Source organism: Anabrus simplex, chromosome 1, assembly GCF_040414725.1.
Source record: "Anabrus simplex isolate iqAnaSimp1 chromosome 1, ASM4041472v1, whole genome shotgun sequence".
In the NCBI taxonomy this organism is placed as follows: Eukaryota; Metazoa; Arthropoda; class Insecta; order Orthoptera; family Tettigoniidae; genus Anabrus; species Anabrus simplex.
The window spans coordinates 850,152,159-850,176,599 of record NC_090265.1 but is presented as its reverse complement, the minus strand read 5'-3'; the positions used below and the strand labels follow the sequence as shown (position 1 = coordinate 850,176,599).

Genomic DNA, 24,441 nt, shown 5'->3' with positions numbered 1-24,441 from the left:
TGTGCTATTTACCAACTGATGAGCCCAACTTAGCACACTGGGGCTAAATGCTGGCAACCAGGAATGAGTTAGCTGGAAAATTTATAATGTCCAATAACGGACTAACTGTATTGTTATTATAAATTTACTCATTCGGGACAAATATTTCAGGTTACCTATGGAAATCAACACCTGTATCAAGGCTTACAATGGAAAATTACCCATTAATCACATTAAAATCTCTTTCAGTGTGTTCCTGAAGAGAAACAAGAATTCTATACAGAGGTATTTTCATGGCCCACTTATGAAAAAGATGGAGTAGAGAAAGAGTTTTAGTTTAGAAATGTGTTGTTGAAATGTTTTCCATTATTTAACTGTAATTTCTTCAACAAAAAATTCTCTTCTATTAGTTCACTTGTCTTCAAACTTGCACATCATGAGTATATCTGTGTATCTGTATACAATGTTTAAAAAATGTCTTCTTATAATAAATTAATTTGTAAGAAAAATGTAATACGATATCAGTGCATTGGAAAAGGCCACAACTCCATTACAATTTTGCCGTTCTCACGATTGACTGAATAATACTTGTATTTTTGAAAATCTAGCAAGTGAGTAACGTCAAGGATAGGTTAATTAATTAGATGACAATTAAAAGTATTCTGAAAACAGTGGTTTTTTTTTAAGAATTATGTTTTATTTGCTATCCTGATAAATTTCATTTCAAAGAGATGTGGGTTTTTCCAACAGACTATTTCAGTGAAGGTGCAGCACCAGCATTTACCTGGTGTGGAAATGGAAAACCATCTTTGGGACTGCCAACAGTGGGGGTTCTTGTATTTATGAAACAAAACTTGGCATGTTATTTGTTGGAGATTCATAGAAAAGGACTCGTACACACTCTAACGGCGTTATGTGATTTGGATATGCAATCTCCCTGTACATAGTTTAGTATTTCAAGTATGAGCTCCTGCTATCTAGCGGAGCTACTGGGAACTGCCATATCGCTTGTATTTATGCTTTTGTTTTGTACTGGTTTGTAGTAAGTAAGAATAAAGATGGCAGCCACGACGAAATAAAGTGATTCAGTGTTTTATTTATTAGTGATATCTCCTCATATTTATGGTGCCGAAATAACCCATGTGTTCAAGTTACGATACGTTTCATCACGAACTTTCAAGATTTGGAGAACTTTCACGCCAAGTAACCACGGATCTCCTGTAAAGGGAATGTTTCATCACGCCACTCGACCCAGGATCACGATGAGTAGAACAGTTATTTCTTCTGAGATACAATGTACTGAATCACTAACGTAGCATGCTATACGGGGATTATACGGCATTATTGCATTGGTGTAGATATTATTTCTGCATGCTTCAAGAATATCGTTCTTTCTAAAACAACTTCACGCCGGTCTGTGTGACAAGTGCTGCCACCTACTGGAAACAAGGCGTACTATTACCGGCCCAACTACCTACTGTCACGGGAACAAAGCCCTGCCTGCAGCACGTTCATCTGCACCCCCTCCTCAGCCGTCATAAATTGCCCGTCTGTCACACCGTCAGCGATGTCTATACAAGACCTGTCCCTTCTGAAAAGAAAGCGAACTACTCTGCGAGCTAATTTAACGCGCTTTGTCAATCTTTTAAAAGACAAAACAAGTACACCAGACTATGACGAAATAGAATATCTTCGTGATAGACTTCAGAACACTTTGCAGTTATTAGTTTCCTCAGATGATGTTATACACGACCAGTTACCCGACACAGATTATGAAACAGATGTACAGGCATGTGAAAACTATGTCGACAGTGCAACAAGAGCTATACAGCATGCCAACAAAGTTCTTACACGGAAACCAGCAGAGACAAATGCGTCAGCATGCATTCCCAGTTCTAGCTATTATGTTCCACCCCCAGTTGTTCCAGAATTTAAACTCCCGACAATACACATTGAGCCATTCTCAGGTGACATAGAGTCCTGGTCTCGTTTCTGGGAACAGTTCGAGACAGCAGTTGATAACAACACCACGATTCCAGACATTAGCAAGCACGTGTTATTACGAGGATATCTACGAGGGGAACCCAAGCAACTCGTCGATGGTATAGCACTTACTTCGGAAACGTACGCCCAGGTCAAGACTTTACTTACTGAACGTTATGGCGACAAGGATAAAATAATTCAGGCTCATCTGAACTACCTGGAGAATTTACCACCCACATTATCAGAGAATCCTGATGATCTCAACGTGACATACCTGGAGTGCCACCGTAGAGTTCAAGCCCTCAAGGCGCTCGGCGAAGACATTAATGTTTACGGACGCGTGATTGCCCCGAAGATTTTACGAGCTTTTCCAGCGGCCATCTGCACACGTTGGCTAATTCACGCAAAGCGCAACAAAATCTCCGAAGGTCATATGATGTCTCTGATAGAATTTCTTCGTGAGGAGGTAGAAGCGGCCCTTAGCACTCAGAAACTCAGGGGAGAGACCAGCATCGCACTTCCATCACTTTACCAACCTACAGCAGCTGCTCTCCAAGTCAGTACTAGGCCACAAAAGTTAGGAAGGGAGCAGAACAAGCCCACAATAACACCATTCTGTGCCTTCTGCGAAAGCAGAGGTCACTGGGCACAGGGATGCACACAAGTAGTCCTACCCCAAGCTAGGGTGGAGAAGCTGAAACTCTCCAAAAGATGCTTTCTGTGCCTCAATCGAGGTCACAACGTCCAGAACTGCAACAAGAAGGGCAGAGTGTCATGCTCTAAATGCAAACAACTTCACCACGTATCCATCTGCAACCAGAGCCAATCCCAGTCAACTTCTGTCGAAAAGATTGAAACAGGGCCACCCAGTTTTTCATTTCTGCAGACAGCCCGTGTTCAGATACAAGGACCAACAGGGGCACACAAAATCACACGATGCCTCCTAGACGCTGGAAGTCAATCAAGTTTTATTGCCACGTCATTATTGGACACTCTACAGCTACCAGTAATCTGTACTCGAGACCTAGCAGTCACAGCCTTCGAAACAACTAGCAATAGCTTTCAGCCACGTCGACTCACCCAATTTGAAATTATCGGATTTTCGACAAAAACCGCCGTCACTATCACAGCTTTCGAAAGTGCCAACACTTATTCATCTCACCCAGCAGTCACTCTTAACCACAGAAATCTGCCACTCGCTGATCCAAAAACCAACGACGCAGATGATTTGCCGATTGAAATCCTTATTGGTGCAGACAATTATTGGAAAGTCGTGAAACTAGATCCACCACAGCCCATCACACCCTCCTTAGTCCTACTTCCAACAATCTTCGGTTGGGTCCTCACAGGCAACCGTTCTGGTACCACTGTCAATCATGTCATGACGAACCACGTCTCAGTCAACAATGACGAGATATCTGACGACTCCATGCGACGTTTTTGGGACCTCGAGACAATCGGCATTCGAGAGACGAAACACAGACAACTAGACGACACGGATGCTGCTATTCTTCAAGAGTTCCACGACAATTACTGCATCCACGACGGACGAAGAGTCGTATCCCTTCCTCGCAAACGGGATATAGTCTTATCCGATAATTTGGCAACAACCGAGGCAAGATTTCGAACACTACACAGACGGCTACATCAAGACGCAACTTTCAAGAACATGTATCAGACGCAAATGTTGGACTACGTGCTTCGAGAGCAAGTGGAGCTAGCCCCCGATACCGCAATCCCTGGAAATATGTTTTATCTGCCACACCATGCCGTCAAGAAGGAGAAACGAGATGCCACTAAATGGAGGATAGTGTACGACGCTTCCTCTCACGAACCAGGATTCCCATCCCTCAACGATACCCTCCACATGGGTCCAAATCTCCTACCCGAAATTTTTGCCACTCTCTTAAGGTTTCGATTGCATCGAAAGGCCATCGCATGTGACGGTACCCAGGCGTTCCTCCAGCTAGCCCTAGACGAAAAAGATAGAGATCTCACCAGATTTCTTTGGTACCGCATCGACACCACTACAGACGGAACCTACACGACGACAGAGGACGTCGTAACGTACCGATTCACCCGCCTACCCTTTGGCCTCACCTGTAGCCCGTTCCTCCTCTCAGCCACTCTCCGTGAACTAGCTACCCTACACTACAACACTTATCCCACGGCAGCGCCTCTCCTAGATGCTTGCACATTTATGGATGACTTCACTGCCAGCGTAGAAGACGACAATACGGCCGTTACTCTTTATTATGAACTGACAGCCCTCCTGCGCCACATTCGACTCCCACTCTCCAAATGGGTCACGAATTCCTTGCCATTAATGAACATTTGGAAAGCAGAAACTCGAGAAGTCGAACTGCAGACACGAGTATTAGGTATCGACTGGAATGCGGAATCAGACCAACTCTTTACAACCCCAGGTGACGTCACTGCAAAACTATCCACACAGCCAGCAACTAAACGACAGTTACTGAAAGCCACCGCACGCTTCTACGACCCACTTGGACTATTTTCACCCGTGTCAATCACTGCCAAAATCCTTTTCCAAGATACTTGGTGCCTAGGACTGGCATGGGAAGAAATTTTACCACCTAATCTCGCCCATCGATGGAACGATTGGCTCTCACACCTACAGTACCTCTCTCCAATCCGGATACCACGATGGATTGCCATTTCAAATTCCGGTACAGACATATCACTGCACGTGTTTTGCGACGCCTCCGAAAGAGCATACGGCGCCGCATTGTACGTCCGGTCACTTGTCAACGACGCTTACACTGTTCGCTTAGTTTGCAGCAAGGCCAGACTGTCCCCTGTGAAGAAAGTGACTCTTCCCAGGCTCGAATTGTTAGCAGCCTTGGTCGGATCCCGACTTCTACATTATTTTTACGAAGCCACTGGAATAACGTCCATCCCTGCCACGTTATGGAGCGATTCTACAGTCACACTGGGGTGGATAAGAAGTAATCCCAACCGTTGGAAGACACTTGTCTGTAACCGAGTGACTGAAATTTTGACTCATACCACGTCCAGTCAGTGGAGACACTGTCCCGGAATCAACAACCCAGCTGACCACCTTTCTAGAGGACTTCAAGCACACCAACTGGAGTCCTTGGACTCATGGTGGCACGGACCTTCGTGGTTGAATGGACCTTCCTACTCATGGCCCAGAGATGTCACCCCCACTAATATGACTCTACCTGAGGAAAGGAAGACCACTCAAGTTCTTGCAACCACCACCCCAGAACCATTGTTTGCTGCCTCACGATTTAGTACATACTGGAAACTTTTACGAGTTACCGCGTGGATTCTACGATTCGTGAAATGTTTGAAGGAGAAAACTAAGTATTGTCAGAACTTCACAGCCTCAGAAATGGAAGAAGCAAGAACGTACTGGATAAAGCAAGTTCAACAGGAATGCTTTGCTTCTGAACTGCAAGCCCTGAAGAATAATCTTCCACTAGCACGAGCTTCGAAGATCTTTCGCTACAATCCATTTCTACAACATGGTATCCTCCGACTAGGCGGACGGCTACAACACGCAGACATCTCAAACAACGAAAAGCACCCAATACTTCTGGATGGCTCACACGCTTTCTGTAAACTTCTGATAAAACAAACTCACATAAGACTTCACCATCTAGGTGTTTCAGCTATCCTAACTGAACTACGCACAGAATTCTGGATCTTGCGAGCACGCCAAACAATCAAGAAGGTCTTACACACTTGCCTTCCGTGTAAAGTTGTTCACCGGAGGAGACCGACGGAATTAGAAGCACCACTTCCTCTGGATCGTCTACGTCCTTCCAGACCATTCGAAGTAACGGGACTAGACTTCGCAGGACCACTGTACGTTACTTCTGGCAACCTCATGAAGAAAGCCTACATTGCATTATTCACCTGTGCAACAACGCGTGCCTTACACTTGGAACTGTGCGGTGACATGTCGACAGACAAATTCCTACAGGCCTTGCAGAGGTTTATAGGCCGACGTGGTATACCACACACGATCTACAGCGACAACGCTCAGACATTCCATTCAGCGAACGCAGAGTTAACAGACTTGTGGAGAGAACTGACAGCGGCACGGACACACCACTATATGGCCCAGCAAGGTATCACATGGAAGTTCATTGCCCCACGTGCCGCTTGGTGGGGAGGATGGTGGGAAAGACTAATCGGCCTCACCAAGCGATGTCTACGGAAAATACTTGGACGTTCCACTATTGATGATGAAGGGCTACGGACTGTTTTGACCAGCATAGAAGCCGTATTAAACACAAGACCCTTGACGCAACATGATGACAATGGTGGTGTATTGACTCCAGCCCACTTCCTCGTTGGCGATCGACTCACCACGATACCTACTGGATCAGAACCACCTAGGCGAGACCTTGTTAGAATCTTCAGACTACTCCAGCGAATGACTGACGACTTCTGGAAGCGTTGGAGTAAAGAGTACTTGCTACTATTGCGAAATTTTCACGAAGTTCGCCAGCCCAGAGACCACGGGTCAAGAATCAGGGTCGGTGACGTAGTTTTACTACAAGAGGATACACGCCCAAGACACATGTGGAATAAAGCACGGGTCGAAGAATTACGGGAAGGACGTGACGGGAGAACTAGAACGGTTATTCTTCGCACCTCGGACGGAAACCATGTGACACGACCTGTCCAGCTGGTCATCCCACTCGAGATAGACCAGGGTGGGGAGGATGTTGGAGATTCATAGAAAAGGACTCGTACACACTCTAACGGCGTTATGTGATTTGGATATGCAATCTCCCTGTACATAGTTTAGTATTTCAAGTATGAGCTCCTGCTATCTAGCGGAGCTACTGGGAACTGCCATATCGCTTGTATTTATGCTTTTGTTTTGTACTGGTTTGTAGTAAGTAAGAATAAAGATGGCAGCCACGACGAAGTAAAGTGATTCAGTGTTTTATTTATTAGTGATATCCCCAACATTATTTATGGACTTTGAATAAAGTTGAAACTCTAGTACCTGAAATGGAGTAAGTCGTGATAAAAACTACATATAAAACCCTTAATTAAGGCCATGGCTGCTTCTTTAGCACTCCTAGCCCTTTCTTATCCCCTTGTTGCCATAAGACCTATCCGCGTCAGTGCGATGTAAAAAAATCATCATCATGAGAAAATACCCTACCATCTCCACTACAAACATCCATTATAACAATTAACGTTATTAAGATAGAAAATTTACCAAGATTTAAAAAAATATTGCTTAATGTGAGTTTGTCATTAATTCGATCTTTGTTATTTGTTATATGGAGCTTCAACTGCATCATATTGTTTTTATCCTGATGTTTAATTTATACAATTGGATCTCCTTTTTTGTCGAGTTTGTATTCTGTATTTTCTTCCCTTCATGTTTGCATTCACTGATGTCTTTGTTTTACTGGTCTTGTTGTCTGACCATAAACTATCGAGAAGCACACTGATGTGATTCATCTCTTATATTACAGCAAGGACGTAAAACATGGACGTTCTGTGGCACTCCCGAGTACGTTGCTCCAGAAGTGATCCTCAACAGAGGTCACGATATCAGTGCTGATTACTGGTCTTTGGGTGTTCTCATGTTTGAGCTTCTCACAGGTAAACACACTCATTCTGATAATGGTTCTTGAAAGTGGGAGAAAAAAATACATTTCATGCACTGTATTTTATATGGTTCTGTCCCTTCTGTCCCCTGACTCAAATATTAAAGTTACAAATGAAAAAAATAACAATTTTGTATATTAAATTTCTTATGCAGTTAAAGTGTCAGTTTACTGCCAATGCGCTGTGTTTTGACAATGTCTTTGTCTGATGATAGTGTGGATTACAATATTGCATAAAGTAGGGCAAGAGCATTAATTTTTCAATGTTTTTTAATTCAAAATTTGGATTTGATTTTAAATTGTTTTAAGAATGTTCTATGCGTATGTTGGAAAGATTCAACACCTTAAAATTACAGGATTTTGAATTTTGAAAATATTACTCTGTATGTGGGGGTAAAACTGATTGGCCATATGTTATGCCTGAATAATGATTTTGTTCTCTTTATTTCTAAATACAATCAGTAGTTATGTTAATAATCCTAACATTCATTTTTGGCACCAGTTAATAAAATTTGGAGAGTTTTTCTTTATTTCCTCTCTTTTCTATCAACATGACGTTGATTAAAAATTGGAGACAGATTTAGACATCTGAAATGGCCCAACTTAGTTACTAAAATTACAACTAACCAACTGATGGGACTTGGAGACTTGAAAACAACAAAAAAGAGAAAAACCGAAGTTGAGCAGTGCTGTTTTCTACAGCTTCATTTCGAATTTGATGACACCTAAGAGAGTATATCTATCTTGCCTAATGACCCCTCCCTTTCACCTTCTTTTCATATTTGATCCCCTTTTACACATTTCCCCAACACTCCACAACCAACCTTCAGGTTGTGATTTTATACCGCCGTTTGTAATGTTGTAATGTTTTAAAGGTGTCATTCAGCATTGTGGCATATTTCTTGGAGGCTGCCTGAATGTTTAACTTTCCCAATTTTACATCCTGGACTGCATTTTCCAGGTGTACTTGATTATACCTTGATTATTATATTTCTCGTTGAAAAAATTGAAAAGCATAGTATGAAAATTACCGTAGAAAAAAGCAAGAACATGGTGATATCAATAGGAGAAAGGCACGAGCAAGGTAATATGAAAACTGCTGGTCAAAGCCTTGAAATTATTGACATTTGCAAATATCTGGGGAATGAATTAATGCAGAATACAAGGCTGGATGTGGAGATTAGCAAGAGGGTGCAACAGGGCAATTCTTTCTACCAGAGTGTAAGAAACCTTGTCTGGAATTAGGAAGCACCAAGGAAGTGCAAAGAGATAATGTATAAAATGTATTGTGCACCTATATTAACTTTTGTGGCTGACACATGGACAGTGACAGGTGGGGAGGAGCGTAGAAATGAAATGAAATACCTAAAAGTATAATAGGAAAGACAAAGAAAGAGACATTGAGAAACAAAGATGTGAGAATGGAGGTCGGAATGGAAAACCTAAATAAGAGAATTTATAGCAGTAAACTAAGATGGTTTGGACATTTAAAGAGGATGGAGGAGAAAAGGATACCAAAACAGATGATGGAGATGAAGCTCAAGAGAAACAGTGAGAGGGAAACCTAAAATAAGGTGAATGGATTCAATAAAGAGGAGTGCAAGAAGAAGAAACCTGGACTGGGACAAAATTGATGGAAGAGGAATGGTGAAGGAGAGAAGAAAGTGGAGAAATATCATAAATGCTCCGACCTGGCAGGAGCTGAGCAAGGAGAAAGGATTACGATGACTTGATTATATCTCTTCTTTCCCCCGAGACCCATCTTCTTTATTATACTCTCATGACCTGATAAGTTTCACCCCCACCAGGCTGAGTGGCTCAGATAGTTGAAGCGCTGGCCTTCTGACCCCAACTGGGCAGGTTCGATCCCGGTTCGGTGGTATTTGAAGGTGCTCAAATACGTCAGCCTTATGTTGGTAGATTTACTGGCTCGTAAAAGAACTCCTGCGGGACTAAATTCCAGCACCTTGGCATCTCCGAAAACCTTAAAAGTAGTTAGTGGGATGTAAAGCCAATAACATTATTATTTTATTGTTTCACCTTATAAAATTTTCACTCTAATATCTCTTAAAAATCTTACTTTCAAATATAAATTACAGTACTCTGTAATATCGTACTAAATCACACCTGCGTGCATTATGTTTCTTTCCTGGCATCAGTGATTCAAGAGGAAATGTTATCCTAGTAATAATGTTTCCGTTAGTTTGTGAATAGTACACTGGAGCTGCTTGTTGCTATAGCATTGTTGGTTTAGGAGTGCACACCACAATTTAATTGAGAAATATCCCATGAATTTATGTTGCAAAAAAATTCGGGAAATTAAAAAATTGTGAATATGGTCGGTTTTACACAACGTGGTTAGTTTCACCCCATTTTATGGTAACTAACAGACTGGTTTGAGACAAACAGTAAAATAGTGTGATGTTGGGAATTCTACTGTTAAAAATGATATTTTCTCAAAGAAAGTTTTTTGAGGGAAGATTTATGTAGTTCAGGACAACTTTTCTATTTTCTGAATGAGCCTGTAGTAATGGAATGCAGTGAAGCATTTCATTTTCTCTCCTTTCCTAGATATAATTCAGTGTTTGTATGTAGGTCACTAACATATTAATAATAATAATAATACAGTAGAACCTTGATAATTCAAAATCGGTTAATTCAAAATCCCGCCTAATTCGAAGAAGCTCTTGTTCCCGGAAACATGAGATACAGTTTTGCATGTTATTTAAATTGTTTAATTCGAAATATGGATAATTCGTAATTCAAAGTACAATGTCGGCCCCATTACCGAAATTCAGACTTTTAATTCGAAACTGCCTTTACATTTTAAAACAATAGTACTGGTATATTACAGAGTAATTTCAACTCGAAATTTATCCGCGTCATAATAGAACACGTGTTCCGGAACGTGGAGGGGTAGCTTTCCGCACTTACACTCGCTTTGGTGGGTCTACAGTGCGCTTCATGATTGCTAAGTTGAATGAAATCGGAATTATTTAGTATTCAACCTTTTAAGGAACGCCGTAATGTCACGCAACAGGCAGTGTGTGGAAAAACAGAATCCGCGAACACTGGCGATGCCGACAGTTGACGAAATAACGTGGCTCATATAATAAATTCATAGGCACCAAACAATATTGTCATTGCCGATGAAACTGCATTGCTTTATTTTAATGCGAGCCCAAACGGTCTTATGGTTTTAAAGGAGAAAGTGCCAGCCAGGGAATCGTACAAGGGTGAGGGGATAGGGGTCATTGTAGTGCGTTGCAATGCACATGGCAGCGAAAAACTTTATCCCCTCGTCATGGGAATGTCTGATAAGCCACAATGTTTTAAGGGTGTCGGGCACTTTCCATGCCAGTAGAAAGCATCTAAAAATGCAAACAGGTGTATAAATATCGATAACGGAAAAATCGCGCGCGCTTAATCGCTCGTAATAATGGATGCATCAGTAATAGGGATCTCGCTATAACTGAAGGATAATACACAGTTTAATATAGGAATTTTGAAGGGACAGCAAAATATTGTCGGTATAATGGGGTTCTTGTTATATGCCATACTCGCTATAGTGCACTTCTACTGTATTTTGGCACCTTCAAATACCACCGGACTAAGCCAGAAACGAACCCGTCAAGTTGGGGTCAGAAGACTTGCACCTCAACCGTCTAAGCCACTCAGCCCGGCTAGGACACAAACATTGTAGGAGTTTTGATAGCTTTTCTGTCAGAACATTTCTATTTTTTGAGCCTAGCAGTGGGAAGAGAACTGGAAAAGATCGAAGATTTCTGAGAGAATAATGTCATTCAGTATTCATAGAATTGTGTAATTTTATTTGACATCATCAAATATTGTCCCTTATAACCGAGACTGCTCATTACTTTTTCATTTTTTTTTCCCTATAGAAAATCATGCTCTGTAAACTGTGTGTATTGAGGGAGATATACTTTTCATACTAACTAGAAATGGATTCCTATATATCTGAAGGTGAACAGGGGTTCTTGAGTAGGACACTGGGTGATTACTAGCAAAACTTTACTCTTATGTACACATGTACACAGTATTTTAACTACTATTTAAGTGAAATCAAGTAGTAGGCCTCTATTTTTGGCATTGGGTGAGAGGCTTTTATAAAGGAACTGATTCGCTAAATGACATTATGATCTATTTTTAGGTACCCCACCATTTACGGGAGCTGATCCCATGAAGACGTACAATATCATCTTGAAAGGTATTGATGCCATCGAGTTCCCACGTAACATCACAAGGAATGCTATGGCTCTGATCAAGAAACTATGCAGGTAAGCTGAAGTTTTAGCTGTTATTTCATCTTGTAAATAGGCTATCTACTGTATGTACTTTTCTGGTTGGAATCATTGCTACTTATTGACATACAGTACCTTAAATAAGCAGCAAGCTTGGAGTTTAACATGACCATTGATTGTAAGATCAGGAGGGCTCTTCCTTAACTTTCATACAACATGTTTATGACATATAAGCTTGGGCTGGTAGCATTTGAGGATTTGCAAACGATGGGAGAGACGCCTAGTTCAGATTCTTCCTCCATACTTTCTGCTAAGTTCTGATTTTCATGGTTAAAAATCAGAATTAAAAAAAAAAAACCTCATTTTGAGTTCACCACCAAACTGAACTGATTTACACTAAAACCTGTAGCTGACTGAGCTCTAAATAAGCATTAACCTGCCTCAGGGAAATTCTAATTTGCAGAAATTTGGTATTTGCAACCCCTATAGTCTCCTACCTCCGTGACTTTTTTTGACCTTCGTACTCTTTCAGCACGTGCACTAATTCTAATGAATGACAAAAGCTAGTATATCAAAAGATGGTGTATACAGTTCTGCCTGTGTATGGTTAATAAAACTTCATTTCTTTGTAGCCAATTTGATTTTTCATACATTTTTTACATGTACTGTTGAACTTTATGGTAAAAGTCTTTGAAACTGATTGCCTTGAAGGCAGTAAAAATGTTTTACCAAAATCATACAGGTTTGAGACTAATATCCATAATTATTTTGTCCATGCTCTAAATGACAATGGAAATAAACGTTGTTGAACAAGATATGATAGAATACATATTTTCCCTTTGTGCTTCAGATGAATTTATTTTCATGCTGGCAGAAGAATTAATAAGATCCTGGGTATGGCAAGGACTGAAATCCTATCAGCATGCAGAGGAATCCACCTTTCTATTACGTAAAATATTGCATTTACCCCAGTCAGCCAGCACCAGTCAGTCTCAGGTCTGGAATATGTAACGACTGTCCAGAGAGTCTAAAATCACTATTATTTGCAGTGAACAAAATACACTGACTGACAGAGCAAATGCAACACCAAGAAGGAGTGGTCAGAACTTTATGCCAATTGCAGGGTAGACTGACGTCACTGAGGTATGCTCATGATGTGAAATGCGCCGCTGTGCTGCGCACGTAGCGAACGATAAATGGGACACGGCGTTGGCGAATGGCCCACTTCGTACCGTGATTTCTCAGCCGACAGTCATTGTAGAACGTGTTGTCGTGTGCCACAGGACACGTGTATAGCTAAGAATGCCAGGCCGCCGTCAACGGAGGCATTTCCAGCAGACAGACGACTTTACGAGGGGTATGGTGATCAGGCTGAGAAGGGCAGGTTGGTCGCTTCGTCAAATCGCAGCCGATACCCATAGGGATGTGTCCACGGTGCAGCGCCTGTGGCGAAGATGGTTGGCGCAGGGACATGTGGCACGTGCGAGGGGTCCAGGCGCAGCACGAGTGACGTCAGCACGCGAGGATCGGCGCATCCGCCGCCAAGCGGTGGCAGCTCCGCACGCCACGTCAACCGCCATTCTTCAGCATGTGCAAGACACCCTGGCTGTTCCAATATCGACCAGAACAATTTCCCGTCGATTGGTTGAAGGAGGCCTGCACTCCCGGCGTCCGCTCAGAAGACTACCATTGACTCCACAGCATAGACGTGCATGCGTGGCATGGTGCCGGGCTAGAGCGACTTGGATGAGGGAATGGCGGAACGTCGTGTTCTCCGATGAGTCACGCTTTTGTTCTGTCAGTGATAGTCACCGCAGACGAGTGTGGCGTCGGCGTGGAGAAAGGTCAAATCCGGCAGTAACTGTGGAGCGCCCTACCGCTAGACAACGCGGCATCATGGTTTGGGGCGTTACTGCGTATGATTCCACGTCACCTCTAGTGCATATTCAAGGCACGTTAAATGCCCACCGCTACGTGCAGCATGTGCTGCGGCCGGTGGCACTCCCGTACCTTCAGGGGCTGCCCAATGCTCTGTTTCAGCAGGATAATGCCCGCCCAGACACTGCTCGCATCTCCCAACAGGCTCTACGAGGTGTACAGATGCTTCCGTGGCCAGCGTACTCTCTGGATCTCTCACCAATCGAACACGTGTGGGATCTCATTGGACGCCGTTTGCAAACTCTGCCCCAGCCTCGTACGGACGACCAACTGTGGCAAATGGTTGACAGAGAATGGAGAACCATCCCTCAGGACACCATCCGCACTCTTATTGACTCTGTACCTCGACGTGTTTCTGCGTGCATCGCCGCTCGCGGTGGTCCTACATCCTACTGAGTCGATGCCGTGCGCATTGTGTAACCTGCATATCAGTTTGAAATAAACATCAATTATTCGTCCGTGCCGTCTCTGTTTTTTTCCCCAACTTTCATCCCTTTCGAACCACTCTTTCTTGGTGTTGCATTTGCTCTGTCAGTCAGTGTATATTCATACGCAAAAACCATATGCTGGAGTTTTGCCCAAATTTTGCTAAATGAACCTTATAGTAGTACCAAAAACCAAAAGGTAGACATTTTTAAAGTGTGACCTTTTAATTTTATTTCATTACCAGTGATTTCAATGCTGTTCTAATTTTGCAAATACTGTATATATTTATGTATTGAAAATAATCCATTTCACTTATTTCATGAGATTTTAAATAAATCATAAGTCTGAAAGTGTGTTTCTTTTCTGGGATACTCAGCACCCCGGTGTATGGGTATTGTCTCTGAAACATAGGTGTATGGTTCCAGGGTTAATATAAATGGTAGATGTATTGGGTAGGTGGAGCTGACTACAATATACCCTTTTAAGAGATGGTTGGAAATCAATTCCTTGGATTTTGGATGCTGCATATAATTAACAATACTTTTATTACAGTTGACAGCAAAAAATATGTATGCTGAATTGAATGTAGGACAAAAATAACGTCTTATAAGTTTTGATTTTAGTAAGTTTACTTTCAGATTGAGATAACGTAGCCATAAGGATTGTAAATAGACTCTTGAGTTTGGTCATTGTCAGTAGAAACACAGATACTTTTTTCAGTGTTGCACTTGTAACTTCAGAGGTAGATTGTTTCTTCATGCTTTAAACAGTAGTGGCTGGTGGAATCTGAAGCTGGGGGTTGCACCAAAGTTTTCAGTGTCACATTCTTGTATGAAATGCTTACAGAAGTAACAAGAAATGTTATTATCATTAGGTAATGAACTATATTCCTATACAAAATGAAATATATCCAGCAATTAAAACACAGGAAATAAGAGGCTAATTATGCAGTATAACAACATTATTCTTACCTCACTTAATTTGAAAATTTGCCCTCCTGTTTTTCATTGATGCAAAATGTTGGTAATATTGTGGACCTGTGTTTTTCTTTCATGTATACTCTACCCACGTGCTCTTACATGGTCAGTGGCTACTCTTCATCTCCTTTCTGGCAGTCTTACTAATTAATGATGTATAACTTTAATACCAAGTTTATACATCATTTATATTAAATTTGTTACTAATGAACCTTGTTATAAGACTCCTAAATTTCTTATACAGACCAGGGCCCTTGTGTAAGTGTCGTATAGCAACGAGTGATGAAAAATAAACGACTAATCGGTTTATTTTAGTGGTATTTACTGTCTGCAGTAATATAATCTTGTTAAAATATCCAACTTACCCATTAAAGCATACATTGAAACAATGGAAAATATCTTTAATGATCTCCACAATATTTTTAACATAGAAGACAGAACATTTAGAGGTTATGGAAATGTTCATAAAATAACACACTTTAAGAAGCGCGGTGACCCATTTCTTGTAGATGATGGAAGTTTTAAAATTAAAAATTGATTTACAAAGGATTATGCTCGAATTGTCATTAACACAGTGACAAAGGACTTAATGAAAGTTCCTAGAGGTGGCTCTATATCTTGCGAACTTCAAGTTCTCACAGCACTACAGATGTGAGCACGGATTAAGGTTAGTAATAAATATATATATAATTCACTGGGGCCATTAAGGACCACATTAAGTCTTGTTGCATTTGACACTGAACTTGGCCTCCTTTAGAGCCCAAATTTCCCTCATTCCTTGTGAGTGGGCCTGCTTACGCTCCTCTGTCCAAGGGGAACTGTGTCTTCTCTTCGGCTGCTCATCTCAGTTTAGCCCGTTCGTCAATATTTTCTTGCAGAAGTAATCTCTGTTAAGAGCGTCTTCAGCTGAGATATGTGGCATTTGCAGGTCTTCTTTGGTATCTCTGTCCAAGGGGAACCATGTCTTCTCTTCAGTTGCTCATCTCGGTTTAGCCCATTCGTCAATATTTTCTTGCAGAAGTGATCTCTGTTAAGGGCGTCTTCAGTTGAGATATGTGGCATTTGCAAGTCTTCTTTGGTATTTCTAAACCAGGGAATTGTGGTTTGGGGTTTGAATAAAAAAAAGTGAAAGATCTCTTTAGTTAACTTTCTTCCGTCCATTATTTTCAGATGACCATAAAATCATGCCCAACTTTCTCAGATTGTGTCGGTAAATTTCTCTGTTTTGCTGTAGACTTCCTCGTTCAGTCTCTTTTGATGGATTCCATTTCTGTACTTTGATCCCAAGATTCCTTTCACAATTTTGCGCTTTTTTTTTTTCCCCCCAGTTCTTCAAGGAGTTCTTTGTTGGCATTTAGAGATAGGGTTTCGGCTGTATATAGAACTACTGGCTTCAGAACTGTTTCATAGTGATGTATCTTGGTGTTTTGGGAAAGGCATTTTTTGTTATAATTGTATGTATGTTGGGTATTCAGCCCGAAGGCTGGTCTGATCCTCCACAGTTCCACCAAAGGCTATCATAGACAGCTTAGGCATCACTGAAGAGGCATACTAGGGAAATGAGGAGTGAGGTAGTTTCCCGTTGCTTTCCTCACCGAGCCAGTTGCTATTGCATATCAGTCTGCCAAGCCCACTGAAATGCATGCACCAACCGAGCCTATGGGCGATATTTTCACACCAATCATAACAGGGACTGGCTGCATAACGAATGGTATTACTAGCATCGCTCATACCTCGGTCACTTTCATATTGTCAAAGCCAAGGTTGAGACAGGTCAATGAAAGTAACAAATTGCTCTAGCCCATACCAGAAGACATAGCGCACTGTAAACACTACATCTCGCCAGCAAGGGCTCGTGTTATAATTAATATATATAATATAAGTATATTGCTTTTTTTTTTTTTTTACAATTGCCCTTACGTCACACGAAAACAGATAGATATTATGGCAACAGAATAGGGCTAGGAGTGGGAAAGAAGCAGCCATGACCTTAATTCAGGTACAGCCCTAGCATTTGCCTGGTGTGAAAATGGGAAACAACAGAAAACCATCTTTACGACTGCCGACCCACTATCTGCCAAATGCAAGCTTGCAGCTGCGCGCCTTTAACCCCATGGCCAATTCACTCAGTGTAATTATTAATAGTGACATAATTATTACAATGGTACATTTCTTCTTAATTTGAGGATCCATTCTGCACCTTTCTGCTTTTGTTCTTTGAACTATGAACCCCAGCGCATGAGCACGCACTAACTACACAAACACAATCTCCTTGTCTTCAAGAATTGTACATTTATCACAGATGTTTATTTAATCAGTATTATACTAATGATAACATGAACACTGCACTACATATGACGGTTTGGAGATTTAAATGCGCATTATTTGGAAGATCCCTCCTGGCAAATCAGCTAGCCAGTAGAGTCATGCATGAAATCTAAACAAACCAGGCGTTCTTCCTGTCATAAATTAAGTACTAAGCGAGATATAGATTTGAGGTTTGTTTTAACAATAACTTCCATATCCGAAGACCATTTGCATCGCTTTGCTCCCCTATATAAAGTCAATAGTAACAGATGTTGGACAGCGACCAGTGGCGGCTCGTGCTCAATAATGTTGGTGGTTCTGCTCTGTGACGCCCAGTCCATTGCAGTAAGTGTAAGAGACAAATCTAATTCGTATTGCATACGGGAAGTGTCAGCGGAGCTCGTGTGAATCCGTCCTCCAACTCCGCGGAAACACTTTACTCCATGTCCTTTCAATGTGAAGTTCTCTGAAATGTACGGAAAAAATACAGGTAGACGTTCATCTCAATTTGTAAGACCCCAATTTCGAGGGACATCGGCAATATAAATAACTGACTTGTACAAAAAACAACAATTAAAAAGTTACAAAAATTAAAACCCCTCTTCCGCTTATCGAAAAATGTTGATCTATCGACACATTCATATTGACAAAGGTTCCGAGTCCTGCATACATCTTTGGGAGTCGGCTTTCTCAATGGAGGGGGGAACATCATCTGATAGTACTAACGTTTATGTTTTCATTTTCATGACTACCTAACTCGGAAGAATTCACTACCATTACGGAGAAACATTGTCATGATTACTTGTAGGCCTAAGAACTCACTCATTCGCTTCGTACGAGAGAAATTTTTTCGGTCGTTGGATAGAATTATGCTGAAGTCCTAGTCATTTACACAAAAGATAAATATACATACCTCCAATCTTAAGGTACGTTGTTTGAAGACTTAACATGAACAGTAAATTGATTTTGTGTTAATCACAACCATCCTCTTTTATAGCGCATTTATCCTGTATTTAAGCTGTTTGGGCTTTCTTTCTACTGAACAGAAACATCACAACTATACTGTAGTATCTGAGAATGTTGATATGTAAGAATTTTAAACCATATCAATATCTATACAGTTTTTTAAAAAATCTCTATTTACCCTGATGAGTACAGTGAAGGGAGCCTTTCCCAAACAGCTGAGATTTCAACATGCTCGTCGCTGCAGCGATTCTCTCACGGACGGTGGCGCTGTCTAGTGTATTATTTACTAACTCTGTGATCACGGGAATAGGTCAGACGTATTGCAAGGCGTGCAGTTCATACAGAGCCTTATGGGCGACTCTTCGCCACCTATCGGAAGAAAGCTGTAGTTAAGTGTGCTCTTCCAGTCGGCCGTAGCTCTCCTAATGTTCTGTCGTTCACAGTTCTAAACAGGGTTGCCGGATCACCAGCAGCTGTATGGGTATCGATCTTTGGCTCGATGTAGACACTCAGTATGAAGGATGGCATCGCTAATTGCTATATATTACTGTATATCTTTCATTGCGGTGATTCTGCAGCTCTGCAGATCGTGTTATGGAGCCGCGCCTGACAGCGACTGACCTTTTCGTGCTTGCACATACAAATTTCTGAACATGACTGTAAAGAAAGACATATACTGAATTTTTTTATCATTCAAATTTAAAATCTAACATATCTACATTTAGCCAAAATGTTTCTTTACCAGCAGTGAAACAACTACAAACATAATGAAGATAAAATGGGAATTATGACATGATAAGTTTTATGGAATATTTTTTCATTTGATGTAACTTCCCATTATATTAACATTTTTAGATTCAGTTACTTTTTAACATTATTTTTGTTAATGGCATTTGATGGATCTTGAAATTCTGTACATGACTCCATATTCACCTATTTCGACTGATAATATTCAGATTTGTATACAGATAACCTGCAAAGGCGATCATAAAGGCAGTGAACGTGAAGAAATACGTCAGTGAACTACAGGAAGTGATTCCTACATCTTAGAATGAATGTATACGTGCAGTATAATTGTACAATGCCGTTTATTAGTAAGAAAAATCTGCAACACTTATACAGGGTTTATTTAATGTATAACTATACAAGTGTTGAACAACTGTAAAGGATTTTTTAAAATACTGTAGATGTATAATTTAAGCTGAATGTTGCTTAGCACAGAAGATTGGCACACTAGAGAAGGGGCCCTGATAGCAGTGGATACAAACACATGGAAGAGAATATTCTTTTTGATCCCTACCATGTTCCTTAGAAATTATCAGACATTAGTTTGTAAATTATTCTTCATGAAAATGGAGCAAGCTGAAACTGAACAGATTAAGACACACATTTGAAACAATATTTTTCCTCGGACCGCCTAAAATACCTTAGTGGACCATGAGTCACAGGTTTGACACTGTTATTTAAGCTAAATTCTAGGTTGTTAAAAGTTAGCCACTTTGCCCCATCGCAACACAGTTGCACTATATTAACAATTCCAGTGTAATGAGCAAATCTTATATTGCTATCATGTTTGCATACATATCTGAATGTGTATCACATGAGGCATTTAAAATTATAAAATTTTGTTGCCTTTTTAATTATTGTTTATTTTAAAATCTTTCTTGTTTTTTCAGGGACAATCCTGCTGAGAGACTGGGCTATCAGAAGGGTGGCATAAGTGAAATCCAGAAGCATAAGTAAGTTAATCTTTCTTACTAATACACCTAATGATAATTTAATTTATATTATTGTTGAAGAACATAATTAAAGGCTGAAAGAAAACAGCGAATCTCCCTTATTCATCATCATCATCAAATCATCAAAAGTTTTCAGCACTTGGCTGGATGTGTTGGAAACAGACATTTCTTCAACATTCTCTCACTGCGCACCTTTTCTTGTTTCCTGTTAGTGTCCAGTTTTGATGATGATGATAATGATGATTGTTGTTTTAAGGGCCCTAACATCTAGATAATCGACCCTTGTTCAGTTTTGATCTCTTAATTCTCTATCCCCCTTTGATCCTTACAGCCATCATCTGTCTTTTGATCTTTCCTTCTTTTTTATTTATCTTTTCATTCCCATATCAAATTTCTTTCTTTCTTTCTTTCTTTCTTTCTTTCTTTCTTCAACCCCTTGAGTCCATACCAGTGCCATATCAATCTTTTTGTGCTATCCTGTACTGGTTCCTCCATTTCTAATTCTCTTATTAGTTCAGTTTCCTTTTCTTCACGTGTCCAATATTGTCACTCCATTTCCTTCCTTAGAAATTTAATTTCAGTGTCTTTTTCACTACCCTTGTCTTTAATAAATAAGCTATTGGGTGGTTTTTCTACAATGAACAAACACCGATAATTATGAGGGAGAGAAGGTGCGGGTGCTGAAGGTGCCAGGAAGAAGAAGGATTGGCAGACCTCAGCTAAGGTAGGCAGATAAAATAGCTGAAGATCTGAGCAAGAGAAGCAGCCCCTGACAAGAGAGGAGTAGCGGAAAAGAATAAAGGGTAGAAATGCTGACCCCATATAGAAGTGAGTAATGGTTTAGTAAAAGAAGATGTTAGGTACAAAATTTCTTTGTATTTTTACTGGGATCCCTCTGTTCTAAATTAGTTTTCTTGCACTCTTGAAGAATTCTGCTGATTTCCTACACAGTTCATTTATTTCCTTTATTTTTCTCTCTCTCTCCCTCTCTCTTTTCAATCAAATTTGAAGCTTTCTATTCTCTGCTGATGTTCTCCTCGACATTCTTCTTTTGTGGATGTATCTGCCTCTTTCAATTAGGCACTCGCAAATTTATTTGGGATCGGCATGTCTACCGTAGTCCGAGACTATATTTTTCTTTCTACAACTGGATCTTCTGGTACCCTTCCTTTCTGTACAGCTGATGCAGCAGATTCATATCATCTCATTATTTGACCATACCAATGAAACTTCTTCTCTTGAACCTTCTTGCTGATGGGGGCGACCTTAAATATTCCTCATAGGTGTTTATTTCGGAGCTGCAGCACGTGCATCTCTGTCACATGCAGTTGTTAATCATGCTTCTTTTTCCTGGTTCAACATTCAGAGCTTACAAGATGGATGATAGATTAATATACTTTGCCATTCAGTTTGATCTGCATCTGTATGTTGCACTGACTACTCTTAGTGTGTACCATTTCATCAAACTGAAATTTATGCAATATTTAATGTCAGCATCTGATGTAGCATCAGTGGTAACAGATCATCCTCGACACGTAATTACTACGATCTATTCCTCTTTCCTGTTCCGACAGTTGCTTCATTGTTTGCAGTGTAAACATTTCCTCATATCATCTGCAAATAATACTGCTTTCATTTTACGCTCTTCACTCATTCTTGCCACGCTCTGTAATAGTCTGTTCGTAACTGTGATCCGTGGGCATAAATGAGTATTTATGACGGAAATCCTTAAAACATATCTACGATAGGTTACAAGCTCATTCTGATCATATTTTTAAAAGTGTTGCATCTGCATGCATACCATTATAATTGTTTAATGTAATTATTTATTATAACATAGGGGACATATAATTTCATTTCATTGTTTAATCTAATTATTTATTATAATGTGGGGGACATATAATTTTTTTCCCATTACCATATCATATTGGGATTACTTTTCTCTCTTTTTTTGCTACTTGTTTAACGTTGCATTAACACATCTAAGGTTTTCGGCGATGGAAGAATGGGGAAGGGCTAGGATTGGGAAGGTAGCGGCCGTGGCCTTAATTAAGGTACAGCCTGGTGTGAAAATGGGAAACAATGGAAAAACCATCTTCAGGGCTGCCAACGGTGGGTTTTGAACTCACTATCTCCCGAATGTAGGCTCACAGCTGCGCGACCCTAACCACGTGGCCATCTCGCTCGGTACTGGGTTTATTAGCTGAAAGGTAATCTTGAAAGTTGCCCATTATGAAGTGTAGCATAATATTAAATATTAATGCAACTGATATCTACAATAACCACTTCATAAATTTCACAAGCAACAGTAAAATACTATATGTACCATACTTGATGCACATTTGACTGAAGTAGGATTACTGTATGTCAAACCAATGCCAAAGCACAAGACACAGAGAGAAAAAAAAAAAAGAAAGAACCTGAATATCTATCTTCAATGAATCATACACCTCCACCAACAGATAGCAACAAAAAATGATTTTTCAAGGGTAAAATATAAACAGGCACCAAGAAATCATCACTTGTCATAAGTCAGAAAAAGGGAACATTAACAATTATCATACATATGCAATACCGTACTCCGATTAGTGCAGCTGTATGCATTCTTGAAGGCGAGAATCTAACTTTTCACTAACTCATGATTTTCAGTTGCCATGCGCAAAATGCCTGTCACCTGATCATATGTTCTCACACCACCTCACTCTGTTTTGACAACTCAAAATATGGCCGCCCTTTACGAACTTGCCTCCATAAGTTACAAGCAGTCATCCGCATTTTCTGAATCGATGTTATACTCTGTTAAAAGAAGTGTTGCCTTAAGCAAACAAACAGTGTTGATCAGGTGGAACTGTTGTGTTTTTTACTTCTTTTAACATTGCCTCCGCAAGGAGAGCTGATATCAGGCATATAGTCCCTCTATGTTATTCTAGCTCATTGGTTTCTAAACACTAATTGTGTGAGGCTGAAGATTCTAGAGATTAACATATTTTAATTTCCTATTCCAGATGTGATATTTCAAAATTCTGTATTTTTGTTTCAGATGGTTCGATGGCTTCAACTGGGAAGGTCTACGTAACTTGACCCTTATCCCTCCAATCATCCCTCAAGTACGGTCAGTAACGGATACAAGTAACTTTGACGAATATCCTCCAGACACAGAGGGACCTCCTCCTGATGATCTAAGTGGCTGGGATTCAGAGTTCTAACACGTGACGATAGCCATGGTGGTTGGGTTTTGCTGGAACAGGTTACTGATCCATGACTACTAAGCTCTGAATGCTTAGATACAGTATTTAGAGGAAAATGTATGCGTGAGAATGAGTTTTCCTCTGGCTGTTTCCTATCTGACATAAGTTGTTAGAAAACTATGATACAGCAGCAAAGAAAGAAATGTGTACAGTGTAAATTGTTCATGAGGAGTATTTTATAATGTGTGTACAGCTTCACTGGTTATTACATGAGCAGATCTGGGATGATGCTTAAGCTGTTTTCTATGTTTGTTTGTTTGTAGATAATACTCAAGTTGTGTCAAAATTTGTTTATAGAAGAGTCGTGTATTGAAGTGTGTTGTTTTAGCAAAAATATTGTGAATAAATGTTGTGTTTTGAGTAAGACAAGACTTTTCCAACTGCCAGAGGAAATTCTCATTGGTGAGTTACAGCAGGATGATACACACTTTACGTGGGCATGATAGTTCCTAAACGATACTTTGTTTGTGTGTTAGTTGCCTATTTCCTCTCAGTTCTGTGAGAACTGTCTGATCATCTTTAGTCTTTATGTATTATCTATTCACACAGTAAGTTATATACAGGCTGTAAAGGTACGGCCAAACTTACATGACGCATTCCTCGCACGCAAAAGAAGAAAGTATGTTATTTGGACATGGAACCGGATGGGCTTTATTTCCATTTTAGAAGTCATTTTCTAAAACTCTCTACATAGTACATTTATCATGAGAAACATACAGGAATAGAACATACCAGCATACCACATGAAACTCTTTCTTACGTGAAATGTTAAAGATACCCTCCGTTAGCACTGATGCATGCATCAACCCACCGTCACATTGAATGCCGCATCCGTAGGGCGTTTCATATAAGAACGAGTTTTATGCGGTATGTTGGTATGTTCTGTTCCTGTGTGTTGGTAATGAACTATGTATAGAGTTGTAAAAGATGAGTTCTAATATGGAAATAAAGCATTTCAGGACCCATGTCCATGTCACATAATTTCTCCT

The 24,441-nt window shown here is 40.4% G+C and overlaps 1 protein-coding gene across 2 annotated transcripts in view; it reads left to right on the top strand.

The window, feature by feature from the left end:
* Window positions 1–24,124, top strand: part of for (cGMP-dependent protein kinase for) — a 442,735-nt gene extending 418,611 nt beyond the window's left edge. For both annotated transcript variants that reach the window (XM_067136425.2, XM_067136424.2), the window contains exons 10-13: window positions 7,455–7,584; window positions 11,761–11,887; window positions 20,142–20,204; window positions 23,245–24,124. In XM_067136425.2, the coding sequence (XP_066992526.1) occupies window positions 7,455–7,584; window positions 11,761–11,887; window positions 20,142–20,204; window positions 23,245–23,410 (486 nt within the window). In that variant the 3' untranslated portion in view covers window positions 23,411–24,124. The remainder of the gene's footprint in view (window positions 1–7,454; window positions 7,585–11,760; window positions 11,888–20,141; window positions 20,205–23,244) is intronic.
* The last annotated feature ends 317 nt before the right edge of the window (window positions 24,125–24,441 follow it).